The sequence below is a fragment of the Tarenaya hassleriana genome, unplaced genomic scaffold (genome assembly GCF_000463585.1).
Source record: "Tarenaya hassleriana unplaced genomic scaffold, ASM46358v1 Cleome14, whole genome shotgun sequence".
In the NCBI taxonomy this organism is placed as follows: domain Eukaryota; kingdom Viridiplantae; phylum Streptophyta; class Magnoliopsida; order Brassicales; family Cleomaceae; genus Tarenaya; species Tarenaya hassleriana.
The window spans coordinates 1,149,478-1,163,841 of NW_010964598.1; the positions used below are offsets into that span (position 1 = coordinate 1,149,478).

Here is a 14,364-nt window from a genome sequence, read left to right on the forward strand (position 1 = left end):
TTAATGCTGTATCGTGTTCTATGTATAATGGTTGTACCAAAGTATTTAATGAAGTAGGTATTGGAGGAAGTGTGGTATAATATTATATATATTGACTTCTAAAAAAAATCATATCTTATTTTTCCCTAATAAATATAAATATCTAGATTGTTAAATTTATTTGTTTATATGGTAATTTAAAAAGGGTTTTTATCTATAATCATTTGTAAAATATATATTTTTTTTTCATTTTTAAATTAAATAGTTTTATGACGAATTTAAGAAAAAAGTTTGTAGTGTTCAATTATCCCTACCATTAATGATTTGGATTCTACTATAACTTTTGTCTTGGTTATTGAATAGTGCACTAATCCATCTTGAATTATTATTAATTAGTATCTTATGAATTTATTGAAAATTAAACATGAATAACAAGCTTCAATCATCATATACTTTTTTTAATAACTTTTTAGCTTTTAATTTCATAAATTTCTTGGATACCATTCTAACGGATACATAGTTTTATATATTAAATTATATAAATATCAATAAATAAAATTTCGAGTTATTTCTAGGTCAAGGTTCCCAGTATCATTACATTCTATATATATATATGTTAAAGTTTTGAAACGAAATAGTAATTACGACTTAAATATGTGATGGGTGTATTGATGATAAAATCACCGAATTAATCATCCTTTAATTTTCATCTACATTGTAGCTAATTATCGAAATATCTGCTTTTTTATTATTTCATTCATTTTTTATATTTTATTTGTACTAACAAACGTTTTTGGCATGTTTCCTAACCATTTTTTATTTTGTTATTTTGGCTATATCGATGACGTAATAAATTATTGATGCGCAATAGAATCCAATATGGAATTAGAAGCTGACATTTGGACACGTGTCATGTGTGTGTGAGGCGCGAGGACACGTCAGCGTCGGTTTGGTTCGTCTTGGGTAGAAAACGGGTGAACCAACTCTTAGACTCCTTCAACTAATAATACATATAATTCTATTGAATACATATATATATATATATTCTGTTTCAGTACATTTTCTTTAATGTTTGAGTATTCGATGATATTATTTTCTACATCTTCTCCGTAGCATTGCTATTTATTTTTTGATGGAATGGTTATCACTTCTCAATAGCAATACAAAATATATTTTATTTATAGTCCTATTAAAATAAAAATAAAATAATTGCGGTTTATTAATGGAAAAAACAAAATAAAATAATTTTGTAAAATTAATGTCGTGGGATTTTAACCAAAATAATAATAATAATGTCGTGGGGGTATTAATTAAATAGCTTTCTAGGAAATAGGTAAGGTGTAAACATTTAAGAACAGTACCAAATAGGTTTGAATAATATGTTGAAAATGTATAATATATATGTATATATTTAATGTATAATATGTATAATTTAGGGTGACGAAGTGATGATGCTCACGGGCGATGTTTTTACAACATCAAACATTAATATAGCTTTTAATTTTTACAATTTTAAAATACGTATGCAGACACGTACTTTTATTTTTTATTTTTTTTTGTGGGAATTTAATTAACGTCTTTAAAATAGTTCGCACAAGAATAATATTTTTAATGTTATCAAATTTGAGTCATCAACTAAAAGAAAATGCAAAGTATATTCTACATTCAAATCCAAACTTGGAGATGGATCAAAGTTTTAATGAATTTTCGAATTATAAAAAAATATTAAAAAAATATTTTTAATGCTAGAGATTCATGTTTTTATTAGGAATGGACGATCGGACGTATTCGATTATTTTGGATTCGGGTATTTCGGATTTGAAATATTTATTCCAATCGGGTATATTTTTTAATAGGTTCGATTCAGATTCAGATCGGATCGGATCGGGTTCGGTTCGGATTATCCAAACAAAAAAACGATAAAAAAATTTAAACAATTATCTTATAAAAACAACAAAAACAACATTAAAATACATGCATATTTTGTTTTTTTATATACCATGATTATAAAATAATATCATTATACTATTTTTTAATTAGATTTAGAATATATTACATATTAATTGATGATATATGGATGGATAAACAGATATATTCGGTTACGATTAATTCGAGTTCAGTTTATTCGATTTACGGTTATTTTAAATTTGGGTATTTCATATCCAATCGGGTATATTATTTTAATCGATTCGATTCGATCCGAATATATATCGGTCAGATTCGGTTCGGTTATTTCGGGTTCAGATATTTTACCCACCTCTAGTTTTTACATATGTTCTATATTGTATTGAAAAACATCGTATTTTTAAATAATTTTTGTTTTTAATATATAGATTTAGCCTACAAATTGTTTTTGAATCTCGATTAATTTTGCTCAGATATCTAAAACCGCCGTTTAAATTAAATATTGATTTTTATAGCTGACAAAACAAAATTTAAAAAAAAAATTGTATTTTTATTAACTCTTGGACAACAAAACCTCATATTACGTCACAAAATATTTATAACTATTATTATCAAATATATGAACACTATATATCGGTTTGTATAAAGTTAACAACAAGAGAGGAGCGACACACATATACCTTTTTTGGAACGAAAGTCTAAACTAAGATTGAAAAAAAAATCATTAAATGTTTAAGAAATAATATTTGACTGTCTAAACCTTGACTTCAACATTAGACATACATACACGTACGCGTACACATATATACGCACATACACACATACGTATATGTGATATTTAAGGTTGGTCCTAATAAGACGGCGAGCCCTAAACGTAAATGCATGGACCATGAAATGGAATTTAATATGATATATTTATTAATGGCAGTGAGACTGGTCTTGGGATTTGAATGCGTTTTAATGTGAGATTGGTGGGGTTATTAATAATAGAATTAAATGCCCATTATTATTATTATTATTATTTTAAAAGGCATATAATATAACCTTAAATTCCAAGGCCATATGGAAGGTACATTCCATTGTATGAAGTTATGTCTTCTCCAACTCCTACCTATTCCATTATTACTATTTTTCGCATGGAGCGTTATTCAATGTTCTTCACCTATTTTTTCTTTTTAACCCTTGGTGTTTATTGCATTTTTTTTAATTGTTCCATAAATTTCTGAACTATATTAATTATCTATATCGAATATTAATCTTAATTAAAAGGACCACTACATCAAAATAGTTTAAATTGAGCATGATCTTATTTTTATAACAATACACAATATTGTAAAAAAGGTAATATAACATGAGGAACATACTTTATATGGTATTTTATTCAACAATAAGTGGTATGTGTATATACTACTATATAGTATGTGTTGTTTTAGCAATTTTCCACTATCATTACTGCAGAGTTTGGTATGAAATTGAGGCCCATAATAGTAAAGCCCATTTATTTTCTATTAGGACCGTAATAGTTAAACTCGGCCCAATTCTACTATTACGTTGGAAAAATAATCCTTTTGCAAATAAAATATATTAGTAACGTTTCCAAAGATTTGAAATCCTAAATTTCTGATTCTGCATCTGAGTTCATAAGTTTGTACAAATGAAAACATCCCTGTGTGCCCTTCAACGGGTTATAAAATACAATTTTTTTAGTTTTTAAAAATTATATCATTCAATTTTTATATCAAATTTAGTTTATATTTTCATTCAAAATTTTATTTATTTAGTAAATCAATTATTTTTAAAAATAACATCTATTTGCTTTTATGTATCGAACTGAATTTGACTACAAATATATCTCTTTCCATTCAATTTTAAATAACTTAACTAAATTTTCGATCTACATCCATTTTCATTAGGATTTTTTTTTCCTTTTTTTTGGGTAAATTTATAAATTTTTTTATGATGGTTAATACAAATATAATAAAATAAAGTACACTATTATTAAAAAAAAAACCTTTTTCTCCTTTACATATCCTCGCGCATGAGCCGTTCGTCATGGTGATGTAATTAACTAATTTTCTCAACTCTTTCTGTTTTATTTAAATGTTTGTTTTTTTATTGTTCTTATTTTATGCTCCTTTTTTTAAAAAAATTAATTGCTTTTGATCTTGGACCTTAAGGGTGATTAGTTAGGTAGTCATGGAAATGTCACAATCATTAAGCAGGTCTTCTACCAACCCTCATATGTATGTGTGTAATATATATATATGTGTGTGTGTAATTTTCATATTTTAAAAAATATATATTTTTCTAGATTAGGTGCACTATTTGGTAAACTTTATTATAACATTATATAATTTCCATTTCGAAGACTTTCTCATGTGTGATGATTAGGTGATTTTGTTTTTTTCCTCCTTAGTTTTCTTCGATTTCTTACGTTTCTTTTTTTTTTTTTTTTTTTTTGGGTAACCGGGTTTTCTGGGCCGAGGCCCAGACTAATCCCGGGGCCGGGAGCCAGCCATGTGATTTGAATTATGCGCTCCCTCCCCAGCCTGGGGTTCGAACTCGGGGCGGGACAGACGCTTTGCGCCCCCGTTTCACCGGTTGAACTACCCATGTTGGGTAATTTCTTACGTTTCTTATTATAACATATGGATAATCATATTATTAATCAGCACGATAATTTTAATATCCTGAAGTTTTTATTTTTGAAATATATTAACATATATTGATTAGTCATTTAAGCTGATATATATATATATATATCATGTAAAAAAGATTAAACCTAATGTGAGTTATTTTCATTAGAACTTAAAATATACATTAAAATGACACATGAAGATAAACGACATTTCTTTGCATTAGAAACAAAATGAAATGTGATTTTTTTTAATTACAATCTTGAAGTAATATGTGTCATATTTTTAAAATTTGATTACAAGATGTACACTATTCATTTAGGTAAAAAAAACAAAAGAAAGATCAATATAATTTTTATTTTTTTTTATCTCTAAATAGATGTAATATTATTTGATTATCAATAAAACGTATTTTTTTTGTCAGAATGATAATATTTTTTTATCCGGAAAATGGACGGGTGAACCAAATCGTAAGACTTAAAATACGTACCATTAGCACCACATGTGCTATCATCATGGAAATTCCAATATTTTTTATTATACTTTTTTTTTCCTGAAATCTTTATATTAAATTGTCGTTGGTCGTGATGTTTTTTTTTGGTAAGAGGTGATTCGTTGGTCGTGATGTTTTTTTTTATAACAAGGATGGTTCTTCGGGCCTTCGCCCCGATTACATCCACCTTAGGCCCGAGACCAGCCTTTGTATATGGACCATTTTAGTCTAGAAATTACATCCATCCCCACCAGTGGAATCGAATCCAGGATCTTGAGGATGACTTTGTCAACTCTCAACCACTGTGCCAACAACTGTTGGGTCGTGATGTTGCATGCAACCCTATTCATTTTATTATCGATTTAATTACTCAAGTTGAAATAAAATATTATTTATTAACCCAACAGTATCCTCAAGTTTATAGGTTCGATTCCACTGGTGGGGATGAATTTAATTTCTGGATCAAAATGGTCCATATACAAAAGTTGATCCCGGGTTTAGGGTGGTTGTAGTCAGACTGAATGTCCGAAAAACCATCCTGGTTATAAAAAATATATATTATTTATTCGTGAATTATTCACCAAACATGGTACTGACGAGGTGAATATAACACTTATATAATCTACATGAAAATGAAGTAACAAGCTATATCATTGTATTTAGATTGTCTAATACAAAAGAAAAAAATTGAAGAAATATAATATTAAGTACTATCTTACTTTAGTTTTTCGTGAGGCAAAAATAGAAAATATTCCATAAATTTATTGGTAATTATATGTATTTTAAATGAAGGTGAGAAATATCATTGTTTGATGTTTTGACCAATGCATATAAATTTTAAACACTGTCAATTTGGACTGTTGAAGATATCTTTGTTCACACAACCTTTTATACACATTTTTTTTCGTTGTTTTCTTTGTGCTAAGATTTGAATCTTGACAACTTTTAGTGTAACAAGATAAAAAAAAAATACATTTTAAAAAGTTTACATTTTCCAAAAAAACGAATTATGGTTTAATGGTTTGAATTTTGTTTGTTTTTTAAATTATGATTTTAAAACTATGCTTGTAAATATATATATTTTTTTTCCAAAAAATAAAAGGTCGACTACTTGAATAATCATATAAGTGTCTTTGATAATACAAAACAAAAAATTGCAATCCTTCTGTAACGTTGCCATTTGGGAATTTATATACAATACAACCCATCTATATATAAAAAAAAGGTTGTTTGTCTATTTTATGATGCAATTCGCATTATTATTTTTATTTTAATAATTTTCTTTGTGTTATTAAAAGAGAAATGACAAAAGTAGCCAAACAATTATATGACATACGAAAAATAAGATTCAGAGAAAAAAAAAAATGGTTAGAGACATATAGTTGCAATAGTTCCTACATGTGTCCGGAGGCTTCTCTCTCTCTCTCTCTTTTTTCTTTTTTTGATGATACAATTTGCATTATTATTTTTATTTTATGACGATAAAATTTGTCTTATATTATTAAAAGAGAAATAAAAAAGGAAATTAACAATTATATAAAATAAAAAAAAATGGGTTAGTGGGTGAGAAAATAGAGACATAGTTACATGTATCGGAGGCTTTGCTTTGGCGTGGGTTGGTAATAATAGTGTCTACGTTACCAACATTCAAACCCACCAAACATTTTATAGTCAAAGACGCAAGTCCACGTTTTCACATATCTTTTTTGTATTGTTCCATGAATCTGTGTACGTGCTACAATTTCTTTTGGTACGTTCATATATTTCATATAAAATAAAACCCAAACTCTATAAAAAAAATATAACAAAACAAAAATTTTATGTTTCGGTTAGGAGATAAAGACTGAATCGAATCGATTAGAGTAATATATAGAGGTACATAAACTCATAATATATATATTGTTAAGATTTTTTTTTTTTTTGTAAAACACAAAATGATATGTTAGGAAACCAAATCCAACTGAATACAAATGAAAATAAGAAAATAATAACAAAGCTGTATTATTTTTTTAAATAAATAGTTTTCAAGAAGATACGATATAAGATATAAAAACTGAATACATATATATATACACACACTTTGTACATAATCAAAAGCACTTAATCCAAAAATAATAGTATTAAAATATGACGAAAATTCAAAATTTCCTACATATAAAATAGATAATCAACTTTCAAAATCAAGTCATGGAATGCATTTTATGATCAATTATATCAAATTTGGGTCTTTTAAATATTTTTATTAAATCAATTTAAAAATTGAATATATTTATGTTCTCAAGATAAAAATGACAAGCATTTGATTTATAATTTAAAGAAACTCAAAATATTTTATAATATATCCGTCTGACGGGCTTTTATTGATTATAATTACAAAACTCTATATCTAAATGGCAACTACATAATAAAACACAATTAGCAAAAAAATCTTTTAAGCGTACGTGTATACGAACAAAGACACAAGTAGTTGACATAATTTTTTGGAGTTACGTTAAGCTAATTATAAGATCATAAACAAATCTATTCCAATTGGCGTAATCTCCCTTATACGAGACGGCGGTCCAAATGTAATAATAATAATAATTCATTATAATTCAACGAATTTACTTTATGTTATAAAATGTGTGGTTTAGATTAACGATGGCGAACGCTTCTAATCAAGCGTAAAGTAATGCACGGGAAATATGGACTAGACAATGTTTTGACCCGTAGAGACTTAATTAACTAATTAATTAATCAATCAATTGTAAGGATAATCAAGTAGTAAATTAACTTACTACATTGAAACTAGGGGTGGACGTTTCGGAAAACGGTTCGGGTTCGGGACGGGAATGGATCGGTTTGGTTCTTTCGGTTTTATAAAAATAGGTACCAATCGGTTTTTATATTGTATTCGGTTTGGTTCGGTTTCGGTACCGGTTCGGTTCGATTCCGGGTTTTATTAAAAAAAAAGGATAGATTTCCTTTAAAAATATTCAGTTTTTCGGGATTTTTAAAGTTCGGTTCGGTTCGGTTCGGTTCTGGGAAAATTCGGTTCTCTAAAAATGGTACCGTTCGGGAATTAAGAACGGTTTCTGGTCAGGAAAAATACCATTTTTTCGGTTTGATTTGGTCCGGTTCTTTCCGAAGAACCGAACCGAAACGCCTAGCCCTAATTGCAACAGAACTAGATTCTTAGTCAAAAGACTGTACCTAATAAGAGCCTGCCCCAGAAACTAACTCACTGAACGATTTAGTTTTTTCCCACGAACAATCTCGTACCTGGTCAGAAATCTATATAAAATTTGGAATTATATACCTTTTTTTATATTTAGGTTGATTAATAATAATTAATATTGTGAATCGACTAAATTAAAGAACTACTTTTTACTCTATTTGACAGGTTTGACAGTTTGGATATTCTATGTTGGATAGATCAACGTTGAAACATTTTCTGACTTCGAGTTTAATATAATATATTATATTGTTTATAATTGTAAAATACGAATGATGATGATGATAAAATGTGTGATAGGTAAATCGAATTTGTTGTATTTATGTTGTCTACCCAAAACATAAAAACATATCGATCAACACAAATCAAAATATATGGTTTATATGATTTGTTGGACTGACTTATGTGAAGTTGCAACATTTCTTTAAATAAAAATTTAGAATTACATACTCTCTTTTTTTTTTTTTCTTGATTTGGGTTGATTAATATTAATTAATTCTGGCAATTTACTAAATTTAATATTCATTTTTTTCTTATCCTACTTGACATTTTCGATATTCAACGTAGGGTAGATCCACTTTGAAACACTTACCTCCGGTTAATTAATACAATAATATTATATTGTTTATAATCAATTTATGCAAGATATGAATAATAGAATCATAATAAAATACGAGCAAGAAAATTCTAATCCGTTGTATTTATGATTTCTGTCGTAAACATATCAAGTTTTTGAAAATATATCAATCCATACAAATTAAATATAACGTAATTTTAAAATGATAAGAAACAAATGACATATTTATTTATTTTGATAAGAAAAAACACATATTTTTAGAATTTATGAATGTAAATATAAAGTTTGTTAGAACAATTTGTGAATTTTATTTAAAGTTGGTAATATTTGCAGTCCCAGAAAATGGATAGATAGATTTAACATAAGAATAAATATGAAATATTCAAGTTTAAAAAACAAGTTTTAATAATATTTTTTTTAATGCATAAACAATTTGTTTGCATAAGTTTTTTTTTTGCTCACCTTCTCTTTTCGTCTCTATATTTCCATTTTTTTTGTCAATTGATGATTTTCGTCTTTTGTAGCATATGCAAATGCAATAATGGTTTTCTAAGGAAATATCAAATCTGATTTTACATATTTATTAGCGGTTTTGTTTATTGCATGCATCTCGTGGAAAATATCTCTCCCCCCCTATCTCTTTGTGTGTATATATACACACACATACAGACGTACAGACATGAACACGCACAGTCAAGAAGGACAAATCTGATTTGGTAAAAGGGAATCTCCTCAGAGAGAAAGAGAGAGAGAGAGAGATCTGGAGAGAGAGAGAGAGAGAGGATGGGGAAGGGAAGAGCACCGTGCTGTGACAAGACCAAAGTGAAGAGAGGTCCATGGAGCACAGAGGAAGACATGAAACTCATCTCTTTCATTCACAAGCATGGCCATGAGAACTGGAGGTCTCTCCCCAAACAAGCTGGTATCTATCCATGCTTTTCTCTCTCTCTCTCTCTCTCTCCAGCTTCTTATTAAGATCTTCTGTAATGTCTTTACAATCTGCGTTAATTTAATTAGTATTGGACGAATGTTTTCAGACAAGTGGAGGCTGTGTTCTTGAGGGCTTGCTTTGCTTTTCTTCTGATTTTCATCTTTCTGTGTTGTAATTCCAATGAAAGGGCTCCTGAGGTGTGGGAAGAGTTGCCGTTTAAGATGGATTAACTACTTGAGACCAGACCTGAAGCGAGGGAACTTCACCGCGGAGGAGGAAGAAACCATCATCAAGCTTCACCGTAGCTTCGGGAACAAGTAAATTCACCATCCTTTTTGCGTATGGATTGGATCGAAGTTCGTATATTGAGTAATTGACATAAACCCTTTTTCACGATTTCGATCAGGTGGTCGAAGATTGCCTCCCACCTGCCGGGAAGAACAGACAACGAGATCAAGAACGTGTGGCATACACATCTAAAGAAAAGATTGGTTCAGAGCTCAGGACCCGACCTTCACGCAGATGAATCTGCCTCATCTTGTTCGGGTGGCTCTGTTTCTGGTGAAAAACCAGAAGGGGGGAAGGAGCCAGAAGGTTCTTTGGCAGAGAAGGTATCTCACGAGTCATCACTCAGTGAGTTGACAAGTTCTTCAACCTCTTCCGGTGGTTCCAACGTTATAAACCCGGAAGATGATCTTCAGATGGGTGGCTTGCTCGGGTACATAGAAGGTTATAGCGGAAACTCAGACATGTTTCAAGAGGTGGATAAACCAGACATGCTGGAGATCCCTTTCGATTCAGATCCTGACATTTGGAGCTTGTTAGAAGATTGTTTAGATGCATCCCAAGAACCCGATGCAGATGGTAACAGCTTATTAGCTTCAAGGGCGGAAGAATCTGAGGAGGTCAAACAGTGGTTCAAGTACATTGAAAACGAACTTCTGTTGGAAGAGGATGATAACCAGAAGCATAAACCAGGAACAACAGGAGAAGAAGAGGAAGAATCATCGCTCTTGAAAACTTATGAACTGATGATACACTAATGAATCAAGAAACTGATTCCATTACTGTCCAATATCTTCAAAATACATATACTCTGTTGTAAAGGGAGGGATCGAGTAGGGGTATACATATTATCAACAGAAAACACTCAGAAAGACAAAAAAAAAAAAAAAAAAAAAAACAAAAAAGGGGAGCTTGTACAATATTTAACATGCAGCTTCCGTAATTTTTCCAAAACAAAAAATAAAATAAAGAGAGATGATATACATTTAATTTTTTTTAAACTTGTGCAAGTCTACACACGTGATTGGGTTGTAATGAAACCCAGATTGTGTTGCATTGAAGTTATCAAAGGAAACATTTTGAAGGGTATAAGGTTTGGTTTGATAATCTATCTCCATCAACAACAAAAAAAAACCAACCATCTCTTACATTAATATCTATGAAGAGTTTGATCATTGGGTTAAATCATTCAAAAAAGAACGAGAAAAAAAAAGTGTTTGTATCGTAATTATAAGTAAATATATGTATTTTGCTATTTTTTGGAAAATATGTTGGTTTAATTTATATTATAAATATGATTTTTGTAAAATGGATTTCTAAGTTCCACTGGAAAATAATTAATCTTAATCTAATCACCAAAATTTTGGTCGGATCATGAAAAAGCATGGATTTAATTTAGTTAAATAAAACAATGGGGTCAATACCTAAAAGTTTAAAAATATTGGGCTCTTTTAGAAGTTGCTGCGTTGAGACCCGACCCGGAAGCTTGATTTGGCGGTCTGCGTAAGAGTCTGTCTCCTTCTCGAAATCGCAGTCGGTCGGAAAACCATGGGAGGTGAACGGAGTCCGAGGGAGAAGAGAAGAAGCAGGAAACGGAGCGACGATTCTGCTTCCTCCGACGGTATGCACTTCTCCTCTGTACGTATATTTTTTTCCGTTTGTTTCCCGAGAAAATATGGGGCGGCAATCTCGATTCTTCCTGCGTTTTGCTGGTTAATTTCCGCCTGTTAACTAGAAATAGATATGAACTTCTGCTTCTGCGATTGCTTATTGTTTCATCGTGTATGTAAATGGAGGCGTCGATTGAATCTCCGTTCGTGTTTCGAATTTGGATTAACAAACTAGGGCATTGGAAGAAGGATTCTGTCTTTGTTGTTGTCCACAAACTCACTATATATATACACACACGCACGAACATATGCTCATAATTACCAGATATACATAGCACGTTACCGTGGTTCTACACAAGATACGCAAATCTTACACACACCCCAATAGAGGTTGAATGAAGAAGTTTAGAACTTTAGTTTCTTGAGGAATCATGGAGTCTATGGATTACATGATCTGTATGCCAAAAATTGTGAATGAACAGACGGAGGGAGAGGTAAGCGGCATCGTGGAAGTGAAAAGGATGAGGAAAAGAGTAGGAGGAGTGATAAGGAGAAGAGGAAGGATAGGAAATCTCTCAAGCACCGGTCTGATAAAGGTATTATATTGTTTCGGTTGCGCTCTTTTTACAATCTTTTTCACAACTTTAACGTGATTCGGGTATGGTTTGTTGGTGAAGAATAGCACTAGACTATCGTTTCCTGTGCTCAGTTAATGATTCAGAGTTTTTACTATGTTGTTGCTGATGGAGAGAGTTGATCTTAACCTCATCCAAATGCTCTGGAGTTTTCTGATCTCGTTTTTTTTTTCCATGAATGGTGAGTCCGTTGCTGGTTTAGATTATTTGAAAATGGCCTATATAAAGTAAAGGAAAGGAAGAGTTTCTTTTGGGATGCTGTTGATTAAGATTGGGTTTTCCCTGCAGTTGCTGATGCTGATTTTTTTTACAGTTTCACGGGTATTAGTAGAATTCTCGTAATTCATAGGCATGAGATGGATAAAATTCCCATAACACTCTCCTGTTTGCGTATTACTAGAAGGAGTTTTGCATTCATTTCCTAGATGATGATGCTCTGGCATGATTATTGTTCTGTCTTTTTGTGGTTCAGCATTCCTGTTTTCGATGGGATTGTCATTTAAGACATCCAAAGTTGAGGAAAGACATGTTTTCTCTTATATATGTCGGTAAACTGCATCCAGTTCAGCATCTCCATGTCTTCCACTGAGGCAAAACTGTCGGTTATTTTTGTCTGATCAGAGAAGAAGTCGAAGGATAAACACAAAAAGAAACATCGCAAAGGGGACTCCCGTGCAGTGAGTTCTCTTATCCTACCCATTTGACTCGTATCTTATAATAGTTTGCTTACCATCATTCCATGTGATTCAGCTAGAATAGTTGACCCATCATCGTCCTTTTCGATTCTTTTTGCCGAATGGCTTACGACGTTATCGCTCTTGGCTTTCCGATTATAAAAGAAACCTCTGTATGTGTATGTTCCTCCAGAAAAATGGCGGTTTTCCGGAGCTTTCGGGCGAGGACTATTTCTCAAAGAACAACGAGTTTGCGGCATGGCTGAAAGAAGAAAAGGGAACTTACTTTGCCGATCTTACGTCGGAATCTGCAAGGGAACTGTTTTCGGGCTTTGTGAAGGCGTGGAATAGGGGTAGGCTCGAGCCTCGATACTACGAGGGAATCACCAGCGCCCCACGGACAGCTCACAACTGGAAGATCAAGCAGTAGCCCTACAGACCTGTTCTTGTAGTGTGGTTTTGTGTTGGAAACCAGAAAGATCTTCCTAGTTTAGTTTGTAGCTATATTTGCTGCAGAATTTGTTAGATGTATTGTCCTTTCATATGCGCCCTTCAAATCTTCTGTTTTTTTTTTTAAAAATTACCTAAATAAAATGATATGTAATTGTCTCTAAAGTCGACAGTATAAGAATTGAATGATATAATACTTTTTAAAAGCAAAAAATGGATTACAAAATGAATATAATAATAATTGAAATCTCGAATAAAATATGAAAATCACAAAACAAAACAAAATTTTCTATAGAAATAAATGGTTTTTATTACTAGAAACAGGATTCAATTGGAATCCAAACGAAAATCAAACCGAAATCAATCTAAAATAAAAATCGAATAGATATAAATTTTATAAAATCGAAAAAATCAAAATTGAGAATAATCAAAACCGATTCAAAATCCGGAATAACCAGACCTAATTTAAGTGTTTGGATTGACGAAAATGATCAGAATTTAGCCTTTTGAAATGCGATTTAGAAGTTTTACCCCAAGATTTTCGCGATGAGAATATTTTTTTAAACTGTGTTTATTGTTTCATTGGATATTGATTGTTTGGTTACAATAGAAATGTTATGTGTATTATTTTTACCATACACTTATTTTTGTTGATTTAATATTTCAATTTTATTAATAGTATTAAAATATTATTTATCGAGTGTTTTTAATATAACAGTCAAATAAATATTATATTCTTTTTTGTTATACGAGTTGCCTAATTTGTCTCGTGAGCCAGATGCTATGAGTAGAAGTGGGCATTCGGTTCGATTAATTTGATTATTAACCGAACCGAATCAAATAAAGGTATTTCGGTTATTATCCGAACCGAATCAAATAACTGATTGATTATGGTTTTTTAAAATCTGAAATAACCGAATCCAAACCGAAATAAACTGATTAATATTTATTAATCATTTGGTTATAAATTTTCAA

The 14,364-nt window shown here is 30.7% G+C and overlaps 2 protein-coding genes across 2 annotated transcripts; both read left to right on the forward strand.

Annotated features, from left to right (window-relative positions):
* The first annotated feature begins 9,454 nt into the window (after positions 1–9,454).
* On the forward strand, positions 9,455–10,919 carry LOC104808129 (myb-related protein Myb4). The gene is made up of 3 exons (XM_010533686.2): positions 9,455–9,726; positions 9,923–10,052; positions 10,142–10,919. Exons 1-3 carry the CDS (start codon positions 9,588–9,590, stop codon positions 10,776–10,778), a joined length of 906 nt encoding a protein of 301 aa, XP_010531988.1. The 5' UTR covers positions 9,455–9,587; the 3' UTR covers positions 10,779–10,919.
* A 573-nt stretch (positions 10,920–11,492) lies between these two features.
* LOC104808131 (luc7-like protein 3) lies at positions 11,493–13,554 on the forward strand. The gene is made up of 4 exons (XM_019201948.1): positions 11,493–11,641; positions 12,113–12,226; positions 12,887–12,942; positions 13,133–13,554. The coding sequence occupies exons 1-4, from the start codon at positions 11,569–11,571 to the stop codon at positions 13,367–13,369; spliced, it is 480 nt and encodes a 159-aa protein (XP_019057493.1). The 5' UTR covers positions 11,493–11,568; the 3' UTR covers positions 13,370–13,554.
* The last annotated feature ends 810 nt before the right edge of the window (positions 13,555–14,364 follow it).